Raw genomic sequence first — 25,530 nt, forward strand, 5'->3', positions numbered from 1 at the left:
CCACCTCATTGTGTCTGTCGGATTAGGGGATGTTTTTAATTCTGTTTTAGTTACAGAGAAATGTGTAAAAATTAAACTAACTAAACCAAAAAGGACCTATAAGATTAAAGAGCCAAGCAAAATCCACTCAAAATCTCACTCTAACTGATCTTATAGAAGAACACCAAAGAATCATCACAGTGAAATCAATCTAAGAAATAGTCTTTCCCCACATTTTAGGAAGATTTGACCTGTAATATAATAACATAATACATACGTAATACAGTGTTCTCCCCGTGTCCGCGTGGGTTTCCTCCGGGTGCTCGGGTTTCCTCCGGGTGCTCCGGTTTCCTCCTACAGTCCAAAAACACACGTTGCAGGTGGATTGGCGACTCGAAAGTGTCCGTAGGTGTGAGTGTGTGAGTGAATGTGTGTGTGTCTGTGTTGCCCTGTGAAGGACTGGCGTCCCCTCCAGGGTGTATTCCCGCCTTGCGCCCGATAATTCCAGGTAGGCTCTGGACCCCCCGCAACCCTAAATTGGATAAGCGGTTACAGATAATGGATGGATGGATACGTAATACATATGTTTCTCTTCATGGAGCCCCTAGGAATGTACTGTAAATGTAATTTTACATACAACATTTTAAATGCAGTTTATTGGCCTGAGTAATAAACAACACTGTTGGTCTCTTTAGCAAACAAATTCTACATACATTATATATGTTGTATCAGTGTATAAGACTACAAAGCTGATGAAAACAAAGTATGACATAAAACCAGAAAATGTAAAATGTTCTGTTTATGCAGCTTAGTGTCCATTTATGGACTGTAACTACTACAGATCGAACAGGGTGTTCACATTGTTTATCTGTGTTAATAGCATTAAAAGTACTTTTATTTCTATACAGTAAGGGAAATTCTGCCATGACCTCACATAACATTTGTTTATATATAAAAGGCAGGTACCATTTGGATGGTGGATCAATATCTTCACTGGGTGTGTGTTATTGGTGCTTTTCCACTGCATGGGTCCAGCTCTACACGGCTCGGCACGCTTAAAGCTTGTCGCTTTTCCACTAGCAGGGCTCTCCCGTGAAATGGAGCCGGTGACATTGAAAAACCCAGTCTCTAACAGGAATAACTTTGAAAACCACAACAATGATGGTGGTAAAGTTAGGCGCTGTTTACCCATCATGTGTTTGTGTGTTGTTTTAGTTTTTTGGACTGAAAACGCCAAAAAACCGGCTCTGCCCCCCAGTTCTCACAGATCAGTTTTACTTGCTGCTTGTTCGGCTTTCACTTTAAATTTTTGTCAGCCACCAACCCAATATAAACCTCTTCAAAACACCTTGAGGTAAAGTTACGAGCTGCCGTTGTGTCAGATAAAATTAAATGTAAAAGTTGTGGTAACTTAAGAGCTTTTCCAAGCAGCAGTTTGTGCTGGATTTGAATAAGCTCTGCATTTTGTTGTGATTGACATGGCTCTGGCCAATCAGTGCTCTGTACAGTTTACACATCACCATTTAGTACCTACTCTGCACGGTTGGAACCGCGAACTGAAAATCTACCCAGTTCCAGGGACCAGGTGCCAGATTTGGCCAGTGGAAAAGCAAAAGAGCCACGCCGAGTAGCGTAGAGTTGTGCAGGTTCCATGAAGTGGAATAGCGCCATTAATATGTGTTGCACTAACTGGCCTTGTAGATGCAAAGTTATATATTTGTAACATAGCCTTTAATATCAAGTCTTACCTGTGTATATAAAGTCGATTACTTCAGGATTTACACTCCTTGCACTGAGAATGCAAACATGAATTCCAACATCCATCCATCATCTGTAAGTGCTTAACCAATTCAGGGTCACGGTGGGTCCAGAGCCTACCTGGAATCATTGGGCGCAAGGCGGGAATACACCCTGGAGGGGGCGCCAGTCCTTCACAGGGCAACACACACACCATCACTTTTGAGTCGCCAATCAACCTACCAACGTTTTTTTGTTTTGGACTGTGGGAGGAAACCGGAGCATGAATTCAAACATTCATTTTAACTCCAAAAGAACAGAATTTACACATATTTTTCTCTCATCTCACGTCAGTCCTTCTGAATATCTTTGTTTATTGAAAATTGTAGTGTCACAGCATCGCTGAACGGCTCTGTACAATACATCTTTAAAACAGAGAAACAGCTTTGTGTTTACATAAAAGAGAATTGTCAACAATAATCAGCACTGAAGCAATCAAACATTCACTTTAAACAGGTCATAATTTCAGCCCAATCAGTTTCCGTTCAAAGATATTACAGATTACTGCTAAAACCGCTCAACTGACAGGCTCCTCAGGCATCACTCCATAGAACACTTTTTGGCACACCTATTTCTCACTTAATGTCCTCATTGAAAACCTTCATACAGTAACTCATCAGTTCATGTTAATGCTTTAAGAGCAAGGTACCATGTGTAAAGTTCAGAGATCTATTCAGAGTCCTTCAATAACACTTTTCTTTTGGGTTTGAAACCACACTTATAGCCTTTGGTCTGCACTTACAGTTTACAGTACGCACTTCCAGAAAGCCAATCACTTCATTATTAATCTCAGTCTCTTAATAACACCTCTCATCTTCAGGTACAATCTCACAAATCAAAGCCTGTTTCTGCCACTGGGAAAAATTTAAGCCATTTAATTTCTCAAAATAATGAGAATGTTCTCATAACTCTACAACATAAAACGTCATAGAAATGACCTATTACCCCAGAATTATGACTTGCTCCCTAGTGTTAATGACTTATTCACTCATAATAATGAAAAAGCATAGGACATCATAACACAAAACAGTAAGAAATAAAGTATTATGAAGCACGTTCTCATTACTGTAAGATACTGTTCAGAACTCTGAATAACTTCTAAAGTCAGGACTCGTTCAGAAATTTTAGAATTTGTTTCATATTTATAAAAGCTATTCAGTGTAGATTGAAAAGTTATATAAAAACAATCTAAAACAAAATTATTGTGCCTTTATTTAAAGGCTATTTGCGTGGCAGAAACAGGCTTCGATACTAATGAGTGGTAGGCAGCAGGAGATTCATGAGCTTCAGCACAAACCTCAGTTTCATTTCAGTTCTGTGCTGCATGTCTGACAATGAAGGCCTTACTGATACTCCAGTGTCTAGCACTGCTTATCTGGTGAAACATTAATCTTTCTCTTCAGCCTCTCTCCTTTTTTCACTTGCTTACGTGTCCTATATCAGGAGGCGAATTTTCCAGTTCATCTGATTGCGCGACCTGATCAATTATTTAACCCCCGGAGGAACGTAGTGTTTACAGTTTACATGATTTATGGTGCTGATCCATAAATAAAGCTAGTACTTCACAAATGTAACATTTTGATTTCACAGACATATTTATATCTTTTGATTGACAGTTGCAGACATGTGAAATTTAAACACAACAGCATCATACTGTAAATTTGTCAGTCGTATTGCATAAAAATCATTATTAATAGTAGTAGTAGTAATGATAGGCATAGTAACAGGAGAATTTCTTTGTAATATTTTGTCCTAAAGTGATTGTGTTTTATAACTGCCTTTGAACCACATTAGACATCATTGCGTTATCTTACTATCATTAATCCAGTTTAATACCCAGTGTTCTTTTCTAATAAATGTATATTGACATACAGAATTTCATTAAGGTGACATTAGTCAATTTACATTTAATTAGAAAAGTGCACTGATTGTAAATAAAGCACTCTGCACAATTCTATACTGATACATGAGTCTTACATCAATCATGTTACAGCATTATTAAGGCTTTCTGGACCATCAGAAAACTCAGAAAAAACTTTGATTTCACAGTACAGTCTTTAAACAATTCTGACCTGCATTCCAGGCCTTATCAACCAGCCAGATACAAACCGAACACCCTATTTCGGACTGAAGATCAAGCAAGCAGTCCTCTTAACAGCTGGTGTGGTGACGTTTGTTAATGACCCCTCAGTTGGTCAGGCTCCTTTCAGCCAGTCTTACCCAAAGTGGCCATGAGCTCATCGTTTTGTTTTTTGTTTTTTTGACTGGAAGCCCAGGATTAACTCAAAAACTAAACAAGAGAGGCCAAACCGCAGGGATGCTGTTGTTGGGCTGTTCTTGAAATGAGCTGTCCATTCACTACACAGATCAATGAAAATAAACAGGGATGTCTAACGACTGATAGTGTCTCCGAATATCTGCTTGTACTCCAAAACACAGACTGGTTTTTTTTGGTAGATAAGGATTTAACACTTCAGTAACTCTTGTCTGGAACAGGCCTTGGACACTTGCCAACAGGAAACCGAGATAGCCTTAGGAAGACCAGTCATCCAATTCATTTAATTAGGATTTAGCAATGCATTTACGGTGACGGAAAAAGCCTAAATATACAATAGCAAACTAATACGCTCTAGCTGGGACCGCCCAAGAGGTTTTCACAATTTCACAGTGTGGACTGGGTAGTCTGGACGGAAGAGGAAACTTCATGGACGTCTTACTGCATTAGTGTAAGCATTAGAGTAAGCCCGCTGTGTAATGGAAAGCCTGGTGCTAAATTAGCCCTTGCTGTGTAAAACTAGGGTTAATTTAACACTGAGAAAATAATAAAATGCTTTATTTCATGTCTCTGCCCTCTGCAGCTTTTTGTATTGAAAGAGAATGCAGAAAGAACTGATGGATTTTCGGCTGGCTTGTCTGAGGAAGGGTTAAAATATACACAAGCAAAGGATCCACTGCTTTTCCATTTTCCATTGTAATGAATGGATCAGTGAAGTTAATTTACAGTGAATCTTTCTGTTTCACGTTCTTCTGTAGTTTGTCCCATCCACTTTTAAACTGTAATCTCAGATTCAGTCTGCAGATGCTATCACATTCTCCTTGCCAAAGCAAAAGGCTGTCGGAGTCTGAATACACCCAAAGCAGAAGTTCCTTTATGTCAGACAGCAGTATTTCCTCCACCAAGACTTTGAGAGTTTCCTCATCTTATCGGGTGTACGTTTGGTCAGTCTCTGCTGCTGCTGGCTGTCCATGTGCTGGATGCTGGCCAATATGGCTGTATCAAACACCTCCTTCAGGTTCTTCTGGGTCAGCGCCGAGCACTCCATATAGGACACGGCCCTCACCTCCTCAGCACACAAATGGGCCTCCTGCGGCTCCACCGGACGCTCCTTGTACTTGGCCAGCTGGATGAGCACTTTAACGTCCTGCCGGAGGTCAGCCTGAGTGCCCACCAGCAACACTGGGGCTCGAGGACAGTGGCGGCGGATCTCAGGGATCCACTTCTCTCGTACATTCTGGAAGGAGGAGGGAGTGACAACGCTGAAGCACAGAAGAAACACGTCCGCGTTGGTGTAGCACAGGGGACGGAGCTTATCGAACTCATCCTGGGCAAGAAATGCAGAAAACATATTTAGAGATAAATAGAAAAGCCGACTTGCATTTATAGTAATGGTATTTGGCAAAGGCATTGATCCAGAACCACTTAAGATATAAATCATATTACAGATTACATGTTTTCCAAGGTCCAAGGTTATTGGTAGAACATGGTGATCCTGGCTGAGATAGGAACTGAACTAGATTTTGCTGTGTTAAGGGCAGGGGTCTTGTCCACTACAACACATCAACCACTTCGAATTTCCATCTGCTTTTAACATGGGGGTTTCAGATCAGATACCACAAAGTCAGATCTACAGTTTGTGATAACCTGCTCAAGTTTTAAATCCCTCCAGTGTCACCTCAGGGCTGAGAATAGTCCAACCAAAAATTTCCAGCCAACAGTGTCCTGTGTTCACTGATGAAGGACTAGAGGAGGATCAACACAAACTGTGCAGCAGCAGATGAGCTACTGTCTCTACAAGGTGGGCTATCAAGGCAGGAGTGTCTAGCCGAGTGGACAGTGGGTGAATACAGTGTTTAAAAACTCTGCTGTGTCTGATCCACTTGTATCAGAACAACACACATCACCACCACATCAGAATCACTACAGCACTGGGAATGATCCACCACCCAAATCATACCTGCTCTGTGGTGGTAGATCAGGGTGAAATAGGGAAAATAAAATAATACAGAACATCAAATGGATTATAGTCTGTAATTGTAGAACTACAAAGTGCTCCTCTATGGTCAGTAGAACTCAGAGAATACACAGTGAGTGTAGAAACAAGGAGATGGCCTTAATTTTATGGGTTGATCAGTGTATTTAAACAGCATATGTCAATATATGCACAATTACAACATATGTGAATGACACTGTATTGCTACTAGGGCCTAAGCTAAACTGCCTGGCATTTGTGTTTAATGGGTTTATAACACTTTTATGAAGAATGTTTCTCAGTACTGGAACCTAGATACCAACATAGAACTTGCATGGGTTTCCTCCGGGTGCCTGTGGTATCCTCCCACGGTCCAAAAACACACTTTTGGTGACTCAAAAGTGTCCGTAGGTGTGAATGTGTGAGTGAATGTGTGAATATGTGTCACCCTGTGAAGAACTGGCGCCCCCTCCAGGGTGTGTTCCTGCCTTGCGCCCAGTGACTCTGGGTAGGCTCTGGAAGCACCCCGACCCTGAACTGGATAAGTGATTACAGACAATGAATGAATGATATATATTTTGACCTTAACTAGATCTCTTTATTAAATGCCATTTCCATTACTTCATAGCAGTGTAGTAAATGGCCTATATGTCTACACAGACACATGGTCTGACTGTTGGAACTGCTACCTCTTGTGTGGAATTTTCAACATGAAGTAATTCTACGAGAATTCTAGCATGGAGTAACCCTGCAGGGAAAAGCCAACAGTAAATAAAGCTTGGTAATGGTGATACACTTTAACACAGATAGACCTCCTGCTTCAGTCATCAGCCTTATCTACAATAATGTATCTTTAATCCTCTCAAGTGGCACATTTCAAAACACAAGTGGCAAACTGATCCCATATCTCAACTTTATCCGGACTCAAAGCCAGCCAGCCGCGAGCGAGATAAAGTCTAGCACGCCAAAGTGAGCCGCTGTTGTTTATTAACACAGCTTTCTATTGCTTTCACTCTTCCAGACTGGAACTAGCTCATATACCAGAACTCATTTCCTCTCAGATCAGTTAACCGGCGCTTCCCACCACAAGAGAAAAAAACAATATGCATGGTTCATAACAGTAAAGCATTTCTTTCAGTCAGAAAGTTAATTAGAGTGGTTTCAGTGACAAATACCCTATATGCATATTATATGAGATAATTAAGATGGACATTTCTTGGCTGACTAAAGTATATACTGTGAGAGTGTGGTATATAAAGTGGTTTCACACTCACTGTTTGTGAAGGCATTTAAATAAAGGCTGAAGTTCATCAAATAATAATAATAATGAACTTATTTAAATGATTACATTGAAAAAGTGATGCACTGCACTTCATTTCCACATTAGTTAGGGACATGAAAATACATTTGGATTTAAGTTTATTCAAGTAGTAATGAAGTACACACTTAAAGCATATTCAGTGCAATATTTACCTTTCCATTTGCTTTAAAACTGCAGCTTTTATTTTGCATTGCACAGTATCTTTAGTCGTTTAATCCGAACCAACGTTTCTGTTCATTTTGAGCTCAGATACAAATACAAAAAAGAGCAAACTCTCTCTGCTGGTCTAGACAGAAATGATCCTCCACATCTCTCTTGGCCAGCTTCCTCCCTGACTCTCTCTCCACTCCCTGAAAACAGTGTGGGTCTCACGTTTCCACTGACTAGTCCCAGCTGTACCTCAACTGAATCTAGGTCTGAATTTTCCCCCAGATCATGACCAATTCATCACAATTAGAGAGCTTCCCATTTGCAGTTCCCCCAGAGCTCCCTCCTCCCTCCCACACAGGCAGAGACAGCTGACGTATCTGACTGGTTAACCTCATTTCTCTCACTCCCCCAGGACGAAGTTGGAAAACCTGATCTGTCCAGGAAACCTTCACTGAACTTTCCCCAATACTTTTCCTTATCGTGAGTCAGCAAAACAAACCTGAATCAACCACCCTCCTTACTCGCCCACCACTCAGGGTCAGTCATGACTAATTACACCATGATTCATGGTCTGTCAGGTTTTTTTTCTCTTCCGACACATCTTCAGAGAATAAACAACTGGTTGAGGAGTTTACAGAAAGCGAATCAGAGCTGAAGTAAGCACGTTCACGTAAACACTTTGTGTCATGTGTTTACTCTTTGATGGAGGCCCAGGCCACACACTGATAGGAGCGGCCTGTGTGTAAAAATTTGTGTGTGTTAGTGCAGTACTGACCTGGCCTGCAGTGTCACACAGCTGGAGCTTCACAGGCTTTCCGTCCACAGCTACCACCGCTGCAGGGGAAAAACACATCCAAATTTGAGAGCCCATTTCACTAAGACCCCCTCCTACCAGTTCACTTAGTTTGGAGCATGAACTGTTTACAAATAGGTCCTGCAGTAAGACATGGCGAACAGATGCAAAAGCCTTTTGGATTTATATAATGGCAGCATTAATGTACAGCAACTTACCGTTAAGACATACGATCTCTTACACTGTCACACTGGTACTTTTTACTTTTGTTTCACTAATGTATAGGGATATCACCTTGTCCCACCAAGATATATACTGTACTTTTTGTCATCATCATCATCATCATCCTTTCCACTTGTCCATTTCAGGGTCGTGGTTACTGTACTTTTCAAACCACATTTTTTATTCAGTTTTGTAAGACACCTGTCAACTGGCAAACTTTTGCAATGACAGTAGATGTGATAATGAGGTTTACAGAGTGTATTATTATCACTACTCACATTTTAGCCAATTCCAAATAAGAAAAATAAACCAAAGAGCAGGAAAAAACATCAGGTTCACCATTCAGAGCCTATGTCCCCTGTGACCTATCTTATAGAAACCCACTCTCCTAACATGCCTGAACTTACTTGACACATATATAACTGTCTCAAAAGGTGTTAAAAGAGTTGTGTATATTTTTCATATATAGGAATAGAGCAGTGTGTGTGTGTGTGTCGACCCAATTACAGACACAATTACATAAACCTTTTTCTCAGTTCCTACAGCTGTAGCTTATCACAGACCTGCATTTTATCTCAAGTATCACAGTGTATTAAAGGTGACTACAATACGTTTAGGTGAAAGGTTTCACAGCACTATAGAAACACCGTTATAATTTGGGGCACGTGTGTTAAAGGATCGACCCTAACACTGCGTGAGTGAGAAAAGTAAAATATATTGTAAACAGATGGATCACGTGATCCAGGATTACCTGAGAAGTTATCAAAAGCCGTCGGGACGTACTCAGTGGGGTATCCATTGGTGGTGTAACTCACTATGAGACTGGTTTTCCCGACAGCTCCGTCACCCACCAGAACACACTTCACCCTGCGCTCTGTGGCCGAGCCGCGGCGAGTTTTCCGGGACGAGTCTTTACTGCGGAGCCTGGGGGGAACAGGCGGAACTGCTGCGTCTGCGGGGACCGGTTTGTATCCCACCCCCTGCGGCGGCATCGCTAAAGTCCCTCACGCTGAGTCTAACCTCGCCAGTCCTTCGGCATCCTCATTTCTCTGAGCCCGGGAGCGCTGACTGAACGGGTCCGGGCTCTCCGCTGCGGACTGAAGAGCCTCGCAAACATCAGCGAGCTGAAAACGAGCTTGAGCCGGGAGAGGAGACGAGTCTCTGTGGAACAAAAACAGACGGAGTACTGGGCGTGTTAGAGAGAGGACACAGCTCCACTACTATTCCTCCTCCTCCTCCTCCTCAGTTCACTCATCTGATCAGACCCTCAGCACAGCTTTACTCCAGCAGCATGACGTCATCCAGAGAGAGAGAGAGAGAGAGAGAGAGAGAGAGAGAGAGAGAGAGAGAGACTTTGCTACCAATAAACTCATCAGACCTGTAGAACTTCAGTGAACCCATTCATGCTACATTATACTGGCTCAATAACAATACGACTTACACAACCTTTTTTGTTTGTTTTCATATAATGGACCATTCAGAAATATACATGTATTTGTTTATCTTAAAATATTTATTTGATTAAACCCCTAAAAAACTAGATTCCTTAAAAGTATATTTATAGAATTTCCAAGAAACAAAAATTAAAGTATGTTATTTCGAATACAAGAAAAAAAACAGGCTTTAATGGGTTAAATGACTAAATGAAGGAGACCGCTGCAGAAAGTCTTTATTATTGACTGTAGTGTAAGAGTAGACTGGTTGTTTAGCTCAAGCAGGCCACCCAGTGGAGAGAAATGGAACATAGCGGAGAAGAAGAACTGAATAAAGCCATCATTTATCGTCGCAGTGTGGTTCTATATACATGTAGAGATATTATTTTATTTAACAAGGTATAGGAAGTTACTGTGAATGTACACTATTTTACTGCAGGGAGCACGGAGCCGTTAACCTCACACTCTTGAGTCCTGCTGTAAGTTCGGTGAGGCGGACACTTCCTCTCCTCTCCTGTTTTACCCGAGCTGCATTACTGACGAACCAAGCCAAACACGCTGGAACGAGGGTGTAGAGTGTGTTCTTGAAGATGGCAGTAAGCGTTTCTGACTCTGAGAGAGACACCGGGGTTGTGTTGGGGTTTCTGGAGGAGGCCGAGCCCTGGCGGCTCCTCAGCGCACAGTTCCCCAGTAAAGTCGGGGGGAAGCCGGCCTGGCTCAGTCAGCTGGGTCTGCCGGGGGGCTCCGAGATGGAGTGTGAGAAATGCGGGCTCCCTCTCGGTTTTCTGCTGCAGGTCTACGCCCCCATTTCTGATTTTGAGCGAAGTTTTCACCGTACACTTTTCGTTTTCTGCTGCAGAAGCCCAGGCTGCTACTCTTTAAACGACCAGCGCTGCTTTAAAGGTGGGGGTCACTTCAGCTGCAAAGCCGCGATCGTGATATATCTCAGCTATAACTAATGCGTGGGAACGAGATCTATAAGTATGGTCAACAGTAAGCAAGCTTTTGGACAGATTGGTTATGCTAAGTCATGGCCATGCCTTAGTTGGGCATGAGACCTACATCTATTTCCCACCACTTTCTAACTTGTGGTCACAATTTAATAAAATACCATGACTTGTTAATGATAGCCCTGCTGGTGGCATCCATTTAAAATAAACGTAGATGCGTGGATTACATTAAATATATATGGAACCGGATCAATACATTTTGGGAACAACATAATAACAACTTAGGCTTAAGTGCCTACCAATTATATATTTCCAACCCTTTGTAACTTGTGGCCACAGTTTGATTACCTTGTTCCCACGCCATATTTAGGTATGGTGACTTCTGTTGGTGGCATTCTTTTAAAATAAGTTGAAGCTTGGGAATGATTCATTGCGTGGGAACAACTTAATAACAATTTATCAAGTCTTTTCTACACAATAAATATCTCACTTCTATGCCTTAAATCTTTCGCATACACCATTCAGTCGTTACCATGCCTCCATTTTAAAGAGATGTCACCATCAGGTAGCCATACAATTTCACCAGGGGACACCTTGTATTTTATGTTGTGCAGTATTCTGTCTACAGTGCAGTTCTCGTCAGCCGTGTCAGTTTTAAAGAACTCACAAATTAGTTTTGTTCATTGGCTACGTCTGCATTAAGTTACTGTATTTGTGCCATTAAAAACATCATCAGAACCTGACAGCCAGTAAATGTGTTCTAAAACCTAGACTGATGGTAGATATACTGTAAATTGCAAAGCTGTAAGTTAACCTCGGGCTACTGGGTACATCACTGACAGTGAATATTGAATAGGGATTTTAGTGTCTGTCTCCTGAAAGTACTCTAACAAAAAAAAACCCGCACCAACCCAGAACTAAAATTATAAATGAGTTATATTGACAGTTTGTGTCATGTAACTTTTCTTTGTTGGTTTTATTATAAAGCTATATACACACATTTATGAAGGCCATTTTGCTACACAGTGTATCGAAGTCAGTTACCAAGGAAAAATGACTTCTACCTCTATGACCCACCACCGGAGGAGGAGCCGGCTGATAGTGGGGATGACCATCATGTGTTGAGCTCAGGAGTGAAACTGTGCTGGCTTTGTGGCTGTCAGGGACAGAAAGCTTGTTCCCGCTGTCACTCAGTCACCTACTGCAGCAAAGAGCACCAGACCATAGACTGGAAACAACGCCACAAGAAGGAGTGCTCCAACAAGGGTGAGTGATAAACAAGTTTCATCAACTTTGTTTGCTGTTGTATATCAGTGATTACAAAGTTATCCGTCGTCCAAGTTACTTAACTGGAGCAACTGGACTGGTACTGGGCAGAGGGCCAGTTTCCCAGGCAGAGATTAAGCCTAGAATAAATGCAGTTTTTATAATGTAGCAACAAGACTAGCTAATTTAACTCCCAACTCTTTTCACCAACAGCTGCCTCTAATTCAGACGAATTGAATGCATTTCTCTTTCCTGAATGGGAGCTAGTTACAGAGCCTGAGAAACTCCTAGAGAAGGATGAAGAGTCACATAATTCAAACACTTTCGAACAAGTGGACTGTGCTTCTTCAGGTAAATTTGTTGATTAATTAATGATACTTAAAAGGTCGCCAAAGAGGGTATTTGGTTACAATGGTGATTTTGTCATAGCACTGGAGGAGACAGAGCTGGAAACCATGGCCCTCCATGAAACACAGGACAGTAGAGTGTTTCAGAAATTTAAAAAGTGCATCTCTTCAGAACCAGAGCAGGTTGGTGATGTGGTTTACCATAGAGCTTCCTCTATGTTACTGTTTATAGAATCCAAATAAACTAAATAGATGTGCCACATCTCATTTGTAGGTCTTGCGGTATTGCAGAGAAGGATCTCCACTTTGGGTGTCCTCTGAACATGTGCCTGGTAAAGCAGACATACCAAAATGCCCATGTGGTGCCAACAGAAACTTTGAATTTCAGGTAATCAGTAAGTTTTTGTACTGTTTGTATAAATCACTATATCACTTTGTGTGTGTAATGTACACTGGAAATCTGTTTTCAGATCATGCCTCAGTTGCTAAATCACTTGAAAGTGGACAGTCTTGAGGAGAGCATAGACTGGGGAACACTGGCCATTTATACATGTGCTGACAGCTGTGACCAAGGCAGCAACTACTCCCCTGAGTTCATCTGGAAACAAGACGTTTCAGAGGATAAGACACACTGACATTGTGTTTACAGCAGTGTCAGCTAATAAATGTTTTTTCCAATAAAATGGTGTGACATTATTAAAAATATTAATAAGCAAGAACACCCTGTCATTGAGGCACAGCACTGAAATGTGCCCCTTGAGAAAAATGTTCTTAAAAGTGATTGACTGTGTGAGTTACGGGCGCTGTATTTGCGAAGTATTTTGAAATAGGCTTTAGACGTCATAGTCTTTGTAAGGCAGGGTGTAAATCTGTATGAAGCAGCAATAATATACAACAAGCATTGAAAATGCATGAGAAATATTTATTTGCCTATGTTTCAAAGCAAATCAATAGTTGAGGCAGAAAGTAACATTAGCAGTGCTTTACAAGGGGCTGGATAACCCATATAACGAATATGCATTCAGCTGCACCACAAATTACTGGCTCTCATCTCAAAACCTTCATGAATATACAGTAAAATGTCTACAGGGGCAAGGACCTTCAATGTGCAGTGTGAGAAATACAAAAAAAAGTCAATAAAATGATTCAATAAAATCATTTTTTAAAGGCCAATACAGTTAATACTAAAGCCCCCAGTTACAAATACAAATTAATTTGAAGAGCCTATATACAAGTGTTCTGCTGAATTAATTCATTATCTGGGTTAGAACTGGGTGGAAGACTTAGTATTTCAGTGAACCACATTGAAATGACAAGAAAGAACTTGTGTTCAGACCCAACGCAAAATGTCTGCCTTAAAATCGGGTCAAAACAACCATTCAGCCCTTTCTTGTCGTTAACAGCTTGATTATTACAGGTTATTAAGGACTCTCAACTATGAAACTGACAGACAATGATGACTTTCAGCACTCTTCTTGTAACTTGACAATTTATCACCTCTCAGACATTGAGAAGTAAACTGCCTGCTTATTAAAGGAATGTGTGGTATACTGTACAAACAAATGGCAGAAACATTAAAACCAATAAAGGATTTGTATAAGAAAGTGGACTTGACAGCCACAAAAAAATAAAAATAAAATCAATGAATAAAAAATTAAAAAGGTAATAAAAGTTATTTCCATTCACTATAAATGAAATGGACCAGTTCTTATTTACATATAATTAAAATGAAACTAGAAGAACAGATGTCTCAATAGACTCGGTTCTGCCAAAACAAGGACAACAGGGAAGCTACATCCAAATACAACTATGTTGTCTTCCTGAATCCTTTTAGGATAGGGTAAATGTTTTCAAACGCTTCATAGATTTCACCTCTGACTTTTGCACCTGAAGAAAAATTGGTAGACAAAAACAGGACATAAGCTACTGTGGATGCTGTAATATCTGTAACAAACTACATGTGTGAAATATGGACTCACCTGTTAGGACAACTTTTCCTGAAACAAATATTAAAAGGACAATTCTGGGTTTGATCATTCTGTAGATTAATCCAGGAAATAATTCAGGTTCATAACTGAAAAAGAAGAATTGCTTTGAGTTGTCAGCCACAATCAATCTTCAAACTCAAGCTTTTCACAGCAAAAGATTACATTAAACCTTTGGTGGCAAATGAGGAATTATATTGAGAATATAATTATATAACTTGGTCATATCTGAGTGGCAAAAGTATGTGAACCATTAGGATAACTCATTCATGCAATGACTATAAATGCAATACTGGAACGTTTTTCTCAATAGGTCTAATATTTTTGTCTCATTTGATCGACTTGGTACTTTTTATTTACTTTTAGGACTTGTGTGAAAAATATATGATTTACAGAAATCTCTAAAGGGTTCACAGACATTCAAGCACCACTGTATCTCTTTAGAGAGACAATGTAAGGAAAACATGCACCAATAAAAAAAAAAAAAAAAAAAAAAAAAAAAAATACACAATTCATATACAGTGGAACCTCTACTTATGAACTTGATCCGTTCCGTGACCCGGTTCGTAAGTGGAAAAGTTCGTTTCTCGAGTCAAGTTTCCCCATTTAAAATAATGGAAAAGCAATTAATGTGTTCCAGCCCCCCCCCCCGAAACTCACCCGTTTTGCACTGATATAAGTTTACAAAACTCTCAAATTAGTAAAAAAAAATACATGTAGCATTACTACAAATAAAAAAAGAAATACAGTGGTAACAGTAATAAAAAAGAAATAAAGTTTTAAGTGGTTACATATCGCTACCTTGAAGACGTGACGACTGACTGGAGGAGTAACACAGGCACTGGCTGTATGACGAGAGGTGGGTGGAATAACGGAGAGTAGGCGGGTGAATGTGGGGAGACGAAGCGTAGGTACGGCTTAACTTAGCACGAATTTCGATGTCTGATATTTACACTAATGCTAAATTGCTAAAGCTACAATTTGCTAATCTTAAACGATCACTCAAGTCTGGGCGCGCTGGGAGGCTCGCCGCATGAGATCAGTGGTCATTTCCAGCCTCCAGCTCAGCGGAGGCTCGGGTTCGTTTCTAGAGTCATGGTTTGTTGGTGGAGGCAAAAAATATTCAAATGCCGGTTCGCATCTTGGAAAGTTCGTTAGTATAGGTGTTCGTTAGTAGAGGTTCCACTGTATCACTATACTTAATAATTTAGACACATTACTATAATTATGCAGATCAGCTGTATATAAAAAAAAAAAAAACATTTGAGGATGGACAACAAACCTGCTGAACTGTTGGTGGGTGAGAACCAAACCCTCCAGACGAATGGGAAATTTAACGTCACAGCTCCCAACCATATTTTGAATCTTAAAATCCAAAAATTTTGCTGGGAATCCCAGTTTCTGTACTACTCGTGCATATTTCCTGGCTGCCAATCGAGACTGTTCCTCACTGTTGAGATGAAAACAAGTGCATGTAAAATTGACCAAGTAAAACCGCAATAAAGAAATGAACAGCCATGTTCAGTTGCAGCAGGCAGGATATTGGTTGATAATTTTAACCTTCATAGTTAATACCTTTTAGCACCTGTGCACACCATCTTTCCCGAACTGAAAATCAGAGCAGTCGTTCTAGGTTCTCGTATTCTCATGATGACAGCAGCAAAACGCTGAAAAGGAATAAGTATATATTTGTAAATCTATCAGTTAATTCAAACTGCTCAAAGTGAAAGGATTAATGAATGCAGACATACTTCCAAAATAATTGCAGTTCACATGATTTAGCTGTAATATATATGCCCTGATCCATGATCAAGGATGTGGTAAGCACCCTTACATAGACTGAAAGCTAGATAATCAGACAGACAACTAATTTCTGGGTACAAAGTAAAAAGCAGACAAGTGAGATAGACATTACCTTTGGATTATATTCAGCATTTCTGGCTCTGAGTGCTATTGTCTTCAGGTCAAGTTTACAGCCCAAGTTCACAGTTGATACAATATTTCTATAGTGTACACAAGACATGTGGATAATTAGTTATTGGGCTTCTTATTTTAAGAAAAATATACAAAAGCAAGTTGTTTATAACTGTTCGATATTATCATCGAATGTAAACAAAGCAAACAACACTGGAAAGAGACAGAACTTACTGAAGCTGGGGGACAATCCCAGAACTCTCTGAGGCAGGTGTAGCAGGTGTGATGGGAGTCATAGGGGTCAGAGGTGTGGTGTAGAGTGGGGTGTTGCCTGGCAGTGCTGTAGTGGTAGAAACCGCTTGTGAGTGGTAGAGCTGGGGTGTCTGGCCGGATGCTCCAACCATCCCACCCTGCTGTTGGGAGGCTTGCTGCTGCTGCTGCTGCTGTTGTTGCCTTTGCTGCTCCTCTAGAATTGATAGACTGTTTGTGCTCTGCACTGGTTGTGGTGTAAGCCCCGTACCATATGGCATCATGGGGCTAAAGATGGGGAGTACAGGCGTCATAGCCCCCTTATGGATAATAAGTAAATATGTTAGATTGGAATCAGTTTAATTTGAAAACAATGGGAGTCATTAAGCCTCCGTGCCTAACAAAATAAAACAAAAGTTTTTAAAAATGTGCCAGTACAAGATATTCACTTATTTACATAATTTCAGTTTAAAACAAAAGCCATGTCAGGTGAAAGTGAAGTGAGTTTAAGGAGAAGTTATGCCAACCGTAATTACTACTTCACATGAAAGAGTACAGAGATTTCAAAAGAGGAACTAAATCATTAACATATGCTGGATGTAGATTTCAGAAAAAAGTCATTTAAATGGCATGAAAATGTTTTAGTCTGGTTTATATATATATATATATATATATATATATATATATATATATATATATATATATATATATATATATATATATATATATAAAGAGTTCTCCTGGGTCTTATATCAAAAGAATAAAATGGTACAAAATACATGTGTGTGAGAAACTGACCAAGCACACAGTCTCAGTCATTTCCTATTCTGTTACATAACTGTCTCTGTAGATGTGTGATATTCCTCCTACCTGTAGCAAGCTGCCTTACACTCAACAAGAGTGAAAATTAATTCATTAAGATTTAAGAAGATTACAGGCACATTTAAGTAACTGGTTTGGTACATCATTCACCTGAGGAGAAGCTATGCCTTGTGGAAATGGGGGCAAGCTGTTGTTCTGCTCCATGCTGTCCACTTATGAAGCCAGCAGCAGATATATGTATGATGGCAGCACAGGTGTGTTCAGAAACAGGGTTCAGATTCCCAACAGTATTTAGTTATAAATACCTTCAACAGAAACAGCAATCAGAAGACATGCAATAAGTCGAGCATTATTCCAAAAATTCACAGCTTAAATACCTACTAAAAGTAACCTACTACTTTACAGGCAACAGAGCTATAGATATCTTTCATATTAATGAATAACTGCAGCTTATATTTTACTGTTACACAATATGGTTTACAAAATATTTAGTCCTGTTACAATAATTACAATAACAACTTATCGTACAGTATATGGATATTCCCTCAATCATTATTGCTGACCTCAATATGGCTCATTGTGTTTATTGGTGAGTTTGTTTTCATAAGAATAAAATGTCACCAATATTTTAACCACTTGCTTAGTTCTGGTCTCCATATTCTGGGAACGTTATCTTGAATTGTTTGAAAACAAATAATTTAATTTATTTACATTTTATTTATTTAGGACATTTAAACATTTTTAGTACATGTCAGTGTTTTAATGATCTTAACTAGTTTTTTGATTAAAGCATTGTTCTTTAAAAAGTGATGTAATTGCATTACTATGCTATTGCAAAATTACTTTCAGTGACATAAAATTGTTTTAAAATGACAATCTATTTAAAAAAAGGCTATCGCCTTATTACTCTCAAGATTAAACACTAACATTTTACAGTTTTTTTTCCTGAGCTAATGATAGTTAGATGTGGTTTTGGGTAATAAAAATATCACATATCGTCATGATGAATTATATCACCATTTAATTAGAAATGGGATTTTTTTTAAACCTGATGCATGTTATAAATAAAAAAAATGTTTTGAGTGACTGCCCTGTAGCATACCCCTTTTTTCAGCACTGGCTGTAGACACGGTCAAATTGAAGAGATCAATGAATTTAGATGCTAAACTGTCATATAACACCACCTTTGTCACTGTATTACATTTCTACTCTACTTGCTGCCTACTGGAATGCATAGTGCCAACTCTAAATATAATGGGGATAATGGCTGTTTACTTCCTGAGTAGGATATCTACAGCACACAATGCATTATTAGAGAATTACTTTTTTTTTTTTTTTAAGTTATTTTAATGCTTTGGGGGTGGAAAACCCTCTTCCGTTTCAGCATGGCCGTGCCCCGTACACAAAATGAATTCCATGAAGTCCAATTTGGTGTGCAAGAACTCCAGTGGCCTGTACACAGTCTGCAGACTGACAGCCAGGCCTTCGTACCCAGCATTAGTTTGTTTCTCTTAACGGAATGTGTACAAATTCATAAACATGCACGCTTTAAAACAAGGCAGTGTAGTTCTCAGCACCCAGGACAAACCCATACACAGATACTGAGTGAGCCGGTGGTCCATTCCACCTTAAATGGCGCCTAATGTGTCGACTGCACGATTTAAGGTGAAAAACCCAAATAAAAGCCAACTTCGGCTGTGTTCGTTCAACGCGGTGTGACCTACAGCAAACCAGGCCACAGTGAATGAATGAGGGGACTGTCTTGGGGTTTACAGATTTAAACTGACATTAGCCACGTAGCTACTGACAATCCCCCATTTACAAAGGAAATACCAACGACCTGCAAATGAATATTACAAATAGCATTTAGTATATGACAAATACATGACTCGACGCGTAATAAGCCAGTGTTAGAGAAACAGTAAGAGTAAATTAAACATAACAGCGCAGAAATATCAGACTGTTCTTACCCAACCATGCTAACGCTAATCTAGCCTCGATAACAACACTCGATCAAACTTCGCCGTGAAGACTACATTAACAGAGAGAATTGTAAGCACAATAAAGGAGCCCAGTTAAAGCTAGACAAACCTGGAGCTGTGTTTGTTCGCTAGCTCCTGTGTAACGGTAATCACGAAGTGTGAATGTTTTACCTCTGTCTCCGGCAGCGCGCTAAACATGAGCCTTTGCAACAAGAGCCTCTGCCTCTTCCTATGCTTTATACAATAAGAGCCTTAAAATAAAATAAAGCAAATTAATTACACACATTATAAAACACGAAATACTGAAAAGTAAATTGGCATTTTGATTAATGTACAAAACATATAATCTATTTAAATTAAAAACATAAATTGTAGGTAATCACACATTTAACAAGACCTCCGTTGTTTTATTTTGAAATCCTCACTGGACAAGGTGTAACAGCCACAAGAACATCAACAAGATGTTCATGTTCAAATAGTTTCGTTCCTGCTCCTGTGCCCGGGGGGTGCCGAGAAAAGCTGGAGAACCTGAAAGATGGCAGCAATAGGGACCTGGTCTTTCTCTCAGAGCGCTGTGGAGAACATGAGGAGAATGATCCTCTCTGGACAAAGTGCAACTGATTGTGTAGAGAAGGCAATCACAGGTAAATATATAAGGTGACTTGATAAAAGTGTGGTGCCAGAAGAATGGACAGTTAACCGCCTGTCCTAAATGAGTTCACACAGCGTTTCAGGGATCAGTGTGTGGTGTTTTATTTGTTTAGTAGTTTGGGCCACATATTTAATTTCAAATGACTCGCTTCTCTACGCCCTGTGTAGTCCACTATGGCAGATCTAGGGTGACCAGACGTCCTCTTTTACCCGGACATGTCCTCTTTTTTAGACTTTAAAAAAATGTCTTAAATGTTGGATTAATTTAAGATATACTTGAAATTAAAAAAAATGTACATATACATAAACAAGCTGCCTCGTTTGTTTATGTATATGTACATGTATTATTATTTTAAATTCTGCACTTTATAGTCTTTTGTTTATTAGTTTTTTATTACTTATGTATGTTTGTAAAACCCTGTTGGATCACTGCTCAATTTTGTTATGTATGTGTAATGACAATAAAGCAATCTTATTTTACAAGACGCATATTTACAGATATAAAATAAATAATTTTAAATATTAAATTATCTTATTATCTTTTTAATTGTATTAAATCTTTTGTTTTGTTTCACCAGAAAACATAGTTTAAAACTAAATTTTCAGAATTTGGTCTGAGTGGCTAAATGAATAACACTGCTCTCCATATAAAAGACTATGTCTCAATTTCTAGATAAAATATAGATTACAGTATACCAAAAAGTGTTATATGGCAAGTATTCTAACTCCACATTAGCTAATGTTTTTAAAATAGCATTAAAATTGCCAGACGCCCTAAATAATAGTGCCTGCCAAGTGCTTTAAATGTGAAGGTATTTCTTGGAACTGTAACAATATTTTTTTTGCAGATATTGAGGATGATGCAGAGACAGGTCGTTATATAGTTGGAAGAGGAGGCTTTCCCAACAGCAGGGGGATAGTGGAGTGTGATGCAGCAATAATGGAAGGTGTGCCTGGGAGATTTGGGGCAGTAGCTGCATTGCGAGGGTAAAGGTTAATCATGTTATCTTCAATAGAAAATACTTTAATTAATTAAATGCAACTGAAAGGCTTATTCTTGTGTGATTCTATTTTTGAATCTTTACCAATTCTATTTGGCAGCCTATTCAAATTCACTTTTATTGCTAATAAAAATACATTTATGTTTTGATTGCAACAAATGATGTGCTTTGTCATAGTATATCTTTTCACAGAACGGCACGTCAGTTTTGTGTTTTTGTGGTCAGGGTAGGGCAGCCATGTTGTGTAGCACGCAGAGTGATGGACAGAAGTCCTCACAGTTTGCTAGTTGGTGAAGGAGCTGAAGCCTTTGCACGGGATCAGGGCTTTACCATTGAACAGAATGACAAGATGCTCTCAAAGCATACTCTCAATGCATATCAGGTACTTACATCCACTATCAGTTACTTTAGATGTGGATTTACTGTATGTTTACTTAATAGTATTCATGTGACATTTAATTTATTTACTACTGTCACTGAAGTCAAACTTACACAGTATCACATTTTTAATGCACACTTGTAGGAGTTTCTTGACAAGGGGAAATATGCCAGCGGCCATGATACAATAGGTAAGCATCACTCTGGGCTATCTGGTTTACTTCCTGTGTTTGACTATCAAAAATACACAAACTGCACAGACTGAGCACTCTCATTATTCACACTATTGATTCACAAGATGGATGGATTCAGATATACATAAACATAATAACATTAATGGAGGCAAATACACCACAGTTCACAGATATGGCACAGCAAATGTAACTACTTTAAGTTTATAGAAACATATAAAATATTTATATGTAACAAAAATACAAAATGTCTGAATTGGGCATAACATTTTTGTTTCCATTGTCAGTTTAATAGAGTCACTTTATAAAAGTATTTATATAAAGTATTAAATATTATAAAATATTTTAAACTAAGTTATGCTTTGTAGTATTTTTATTAATGCTTACAATGCTTATTTTGAGAAGCAATTCAGATTAAACATATTCAATGATGACTGAATACAATACCAGGGCAAGCAATCTTGTGAACAAAATTTGAGAATGCTTTAAATTATGATGAAAAGTCAAATTATTCAATAACGGTGTCAAATATAAAAAGTGAATGCAGGTGTTTGTAACTACAATGCTTTCTTTCATCTCAGGCCTCATTGCTCTGGACCTTACAGGAAATATCACTGTTGGTGAGGGCAGTTTTCTTTCAACTTTACGATATTGCTGTTTCAAGCAAAATGTTGTTGCATACGTATTTTCTCCAAAATTTGCTTCACTTGTAAAAGTGCTAGGGTTGCAAGAAATGACTAACGTTCATGTAATCTAAAGTTGAGTAATCTTCAAATATGCACAACAGCAGAAGGATCTTCCCTGTATATTCTGAGTTTAATCAAGGCCTCTTGAAAGGCCCCTTAACATTGGGCAACCACTCAACACTCAAATCATTATTATTTTTATATCATTATACATTGAATGATCACTGAATTGGGAACACCTACCTTGTGTCTACACTCCAAGTCCTTTTGATCCGTTACACTGATCATACATGAGCATTGTAGTACATCTGTTTCTCTGCATAACTTTTATCTCCACAGGACAGACATAGGGCCATTCTATGTGCTTAAGTGACGATGACATGGTGATGGTGTGTTAGTGTTTGTGAAATAATTCTTGTTGAATTACTCTATAAACATACAGGAGTTTCCACATCAGGAGCACCCTTCAAGGCTCCCGGGCGTGTGGGAGACTCTCCTCTTCCTGGCTGTGGCCTGTATGCTGACCACACTGTAAGCTCTAGTTTTATTATATTTTCGTATCTTATTTCCAGTTGCATTGATCCATATTCAAGTCCAGTGGCCTATACCTGTTTAAAATAATACATATATTATATCAGCGGTATCTCAGGCTTGGCTTAGCATGGCTTTAATTCTTCTTTCTGTGTTGTAGGTTGGTGCTGCAGCAGGTTGGTATTTTCTAATACTTCTACACAAATGCATTTTCTCTTAAGGTAGGGTACATAAATGTTGGCATAAACCCTTTGGTTGAATTGTACTGTACTAACCTGAGAAAAGGAATATGTACAGACCATGTACTGATGCAATTTTATGTGTATTGTTTCACCTAGCCACAGGTGATGGAGACAAAATCATGTGCTACTGTCCTAGCTTTCACATTGTACAGCTGATGAAACAGGTCTGTTTAACTTACCTTTGGTTTTAACATTAATATTAGAACTGTTTAGTTTTCTGATTTATTGTCTGCTATTTTCTGTCCATTTCAAGTTTAAATTCATCCTAAGAAATGGTCTGTTTCATCATGCTCAATAATTTTTATTATTTGTATTATTTGTAGTTGACAAAAAAGAAATAAATCTTAGATCTTAGCAGAACCTAATGACTCCATAATAAAGTGCGAATGGATTACATTTCATTTGTGTTTGTATGGTTGTATTTTAAAATTTACATAAAGAAAGTGGAATGCAAACACAGTCTTATCCTAAAGTTTGTATTTTTGTCTTGTCTACTAGGGTTCATCTCCGAAAGATGCCTGTTGTTGTGTCCTCACAGATATACAAAAGAAAATAGGAAAAGATGAATGCTTTGAGATCGGTCTTATCGCCTTGAACATGAAGGTAAAACAATTTTATATGTATCACTCTAGTTCTGGAGGTTGTGGGTTCAAGTCCCACTCCGAGTGACTGTCTGTAAGAAGTTGGTGTGTTCTCCCTGTGTCTGTGTGGGTTTCCTCTGGGTGACTTTCTGTGAGGAGTTTGGTGTGTTCTCCCTGTGTCTGTGTGGGTTTCCTCCGGGTGACTGTCTGTGAGGAGTGTGGTGTGTTCTCCCTGTGTCTGTGTGGGTTTCCTCCGGGTGACTGTCTGTGAGGAGTGTGGTGTGTTCTCCCTAAGTCTGTGTGGGTTTCCTCCGGGTGCTCCGGTTTCCCCCCCGCGGTCCAAAAACACACGTTGACAGGTGGATTGGTGACTCAAAAATGTCAGAGTGCATTCTCTTATTCCAGAAATTAATTACATTTTCACTTCAGTCATGTCTACAGCATTCATAGAACAGATACAATGTTTAAAACATACCCTATAGCAGAAATGTTGAAAAAACTATAAACCTTTTATTGTCTTTATTAATTCTTCCTGTTTTTTTTTTTTTAGGGAGAGATGGGTGCAGCATCCTCAGTGGAATTTCCATATACCTGTTGGGAAAAAGGAATGGATTCAGTAGAGAAACATGTAATTCTTAAATAATTTTCACTGACTACTACAAGACTGCCTCTCTGTATAATAAACGTTTAAGTAAGCACTTTCTGAAGTCAGGCTGAGGGAAACTTTACCCAAGTCTTAATATCTTGATACAATATATGTGATGTAAAATAAAGCATTTTAAATTGTTTTAGTGTGAAGTTTTTTATTGTACAGAAACACACTCTGAAGCTCTTAATGGCTGTTTCTCGATGTGTTCTTATGTTCTTGCTTGATGTCATCTTCCACTGCCAAAATTGCATTCTTGTACTCAAGAACACAAATGCCAAGAACAGTTAAAAGTACAATGGTGTTTTCAATCCACCCAAAGGGAACAAAAGGATGCTTTTGTTCATGACGTGCTAATGAGGATGACATTCATTGCAGCATCACACTCTTGCAAGGTTACTTTTCGAGAATGTGCTTCTATAGAAGTCGACTCTGTGAACTTGGTATTGAATACATATGTAGCTTTACTGTTTATCTTTGAAAATGAAAAGTAAACACTGAAATTGAAAAAAATTGAAAAGTAAACATTGGTTTAATATATTATTTCATGCTCTTACAACACCCTAGGAATTGTCAGGAATTAATGACAAAACTAGTTTAGTTTTTCATTTATGAAACAATATCTCTAACATGGGAAAAATATTTTGGGCTTATAAGCATCTGGATTCTATCAACCCTAAACTCGGTACATTTCTGGAACAGAGCATTTCACATGAAACCAGTTAGAATGATTTTGTGTAGGCCTAAGTACTATTTCAGTTTTCCTTTAAGACCATACTACGAGTTACATTTTGATCATTTGGAGCACGACACTATTTTCAGTTCCTATCTTCTACCTGCTTCATACTACCCTCCAACTGTTCTGTCAGCGGGCTGTGGTTACTGTGAGGCTGTCAGACGAAAGGGAACTGAGTAACTGAGACGGATTTATCAGCCTTAAACACACACCGTGCGCGGTATTGATCCGTGATTCATATTCACGCCGCGCGGCTGTGCCACTGCCACGTTTCACTGATGACGTCACCCCCGTTCTGGCAGAGGGCAGGATCGCGGCGGCGGAGAGAGCGGCGCTGTGAACTGCAGTGACCTCAACAACCGCCGCGGGGGCTGCCGGGAATTGTAGTCTTTAGTGCTGTATGCCTGTGTGGAGAGACACGGTGTTC

General features: G+C 39.2%; 4 protein-coding genes across 5 annotated transcripts; 2 read left to right on the forward strand and 2 right to left on the reverse strand.

The window, feature by feature from the left end:
• Positions 1-2,066: 2,066 nt before the first annotated feature.
• Positions 2,067-9,826, reverse strand: rhoua (ras homolog family member Ua). The gene is made up of 3 exons (XM_066679601.1): positions 9,264-9,826; positions 8,273-8,331; positions 2,067-5,378 (listed from the first exon to the last, which is right to left on the reverse strand). The coding sequence occupies exons 1-3, from the start codon at positions 9,502-9,504 to the stop codon at positions 4,926-4,928; spliced, it is 753 nt and encodes a 250-aa protein (XP_066535698.1). The 5' UTR covers positions 9,505-9,826; the 3' UTR covers positions 2,067-4,925.
• A 583-nt stretch (positions 9,827-10,409) lies between these two features.
• On the forward strand, positions 10,410-13,353 carry pdcd2 (programmed cell death 2). The gene is made up of 6 exons (XM_066679598.1): positions 10,410-10,848; positions 11,922-12,161; positions 12,375-12,512; positions 12,591-12,691; positions 12,783-12,896; positions 12,979-13,353. The coding sequence occupies exons 1-6, from the start codon at positions 10,536-10,538 to the stop codon at positions 13,141-13,143; spliced, it is 1,071 nt and encodes a 356-aa protein (XP_066535695.1). The 5' UTR covers positions 10,410-10,535; the 3' UTR covers positions 13,144-13,353.
• A 98-nt stretch (positions 13,354-13,451) lies between these two features.
• On the reverse strand, positions 13,452-19,678 carry tbp (TATA box binding protein). 2 transcript variants are annotated; one of them, XM_066679599.1, is made up of 8 exons: positions 19,570-19,678; positions 17,629-17,783; positions 16,642-16,976; positions 16,409-16,496; positions 16,069-16,160; positions 15,776-15,943; positions 14,488-14,582; positions 13,452-14,395 (listed from the first exon to the last, which is right to left on the reverse strand). In XM_066679599.1, exons 2-8 carry the CDS (start codon positions 17,680-17,682, stop codon positions 14,316-14,318), a joined length of 912 nt encoding a protein of 303 aa, XP_066535696.1. In that variant the 5' UTR covers positions 17,683-17,783; positions 19,570-19,678; the 3' UTR covers positions 13,452-14,315. The 2 variants fall into 2 exon arrangements, with proteins under 2 accessions (XP_066535696.1, XP_066535697.1); XM_066679600.1 differs by having other exon boundaries at positions 19,632-19,674.
• Positions 19,679-19,892: 214 nt separating this feature from the next.
• On the forward strand, positions 19,893-24,463 carry zgc:153169 (uncharacterized protein LOC767799 homolog). Its single transcript, XM_066679940.1, has 10 exons — positions 19,893-20,104; positions 20,960-21,098; positions 21,338-21,494; positions 21,636-21,681; positions 22,263-22,301; positions 22,810-22,898; positions 23,059-23,074; positions 23,237-23,304; positions 23,639-23,743; positions 24,272-24,463. The coding sequence occupies exons 1-10, from the start codon at positions 19,996-19,998 to the stop codon at positions 24,362-24,364; spliced, it is 861 nt and encodes a 286-aa protein (XP_066536037.1). The 5' UTR covers positions 19,893-19,995; the 3' UTR covers positions 24,365-24,463.
• The last annotated feature ends 1,067 nt before the right edge of the window (positions 24,464-25,530 follow it).

This window comes from Hoplias malabaricus, chromosome 8 (assembly GCF_029633855.1).
Source record: "Hoplias malabaricus isolate fHopMal1 chromosome 8, fHopMal1.hap1, whole genome shotgun sequence".
Lineage (NCBI taxonomy): Eukaryota > Metazoa > Chordata > Actinopteri > Characiformes > Erythrinidae > Hoplias > Hoplias malabaricus.

Excerpts from the sequence above, each read along its gene's own strand:
- rhoua (XM_066679601.1), bottom strand. The coding sequence starts at position 9,504 with ATGCCGCCGCAGGGGGTGGGATACAAACCGGTCCCCGCAGACGCAGCA. Across the intron at positions 8,332-9,263 it reads GGCTTTTGATAACTTCTCAG|CGGTGGTAGCTGTGGACGGA; the intron begins GTAATCCTGGAT and ends TTTCCCCTGCAG. Across the intron at positions 5,379-8,272 it reads TGTGTGACACTGCAGGCCAG|GATGAGTTCGATAAGCTCCG; the intron begins GTCAGTACTGCA and ends TTTCTTGCCCAG.
- pdcd2 (XM_066679598.1), top strand. The coding sequence starts at position 10,536 with ATGGCAGTAAGCGTTTCTGACTCTGAGAGAGACACCGGGGTTGTGTTG. Across the intron at positions 12,513-12,590 it reads AGTGGACTGTGCTTCTTCAG|CACTGGAGGAGACAGAGCTG; the intron begins GTAAATTTGTTG and ends ATTTTGTCATAG. Across the intron at positions 12,897-12,978 it reads ACAGAAACTTTGAATTTCAG|ATCATGCCTCAGTTGCTAAA; the intron begins GTAATCAGTAAG and ends ATCTGTTTTCAG.
- tbp (XM_066679599.1), bottom strand. The coding sequence starts at position 17,682 with ATGGAGCAGAACAACAGCTTGCCCCCATTTCCACAAGGCATAGCTTCT. Across the intron at positions 15,944-16,068 it reads GTGTGCACAGGTGCTAAAAG|TGAGGAACAGTCTCGATTGG; the intron begins GTATTAACTATG and ends TCATCTCAACAG. Across the intron at positions 14,583-15,775 it reads ACCCACCAACAGTTCAGCAG|TTATGAACCTGAATTATTTC; the intron begins GTTTGTTGTCCA and ends CTTCTTTTTCAG.
- zgc:153169 (XM_066679940.1), top strand. The coding sequence starts at position 19,996 with ATGGCAGCAATAGGGACCTGGTCTTTCTCTCAGAGCGCTGTGGAGAAC. Across the intron at positions 21,099-21,337 it reads GCAGTAGCTGCATTGCGAGG|GGTAGGGCAGCCATGTTGTG; the intron begins GTAAAGGTTAAT and ends TTTTGTGGTCAG. Across the intron at positions 22,302-22,809 it reads TACAGGAAATATCACTGTTG|GAGTTTCCACATCAGGAGCA; the intron begins GTGAGGGCAGTT and ends ATAAACATACAG.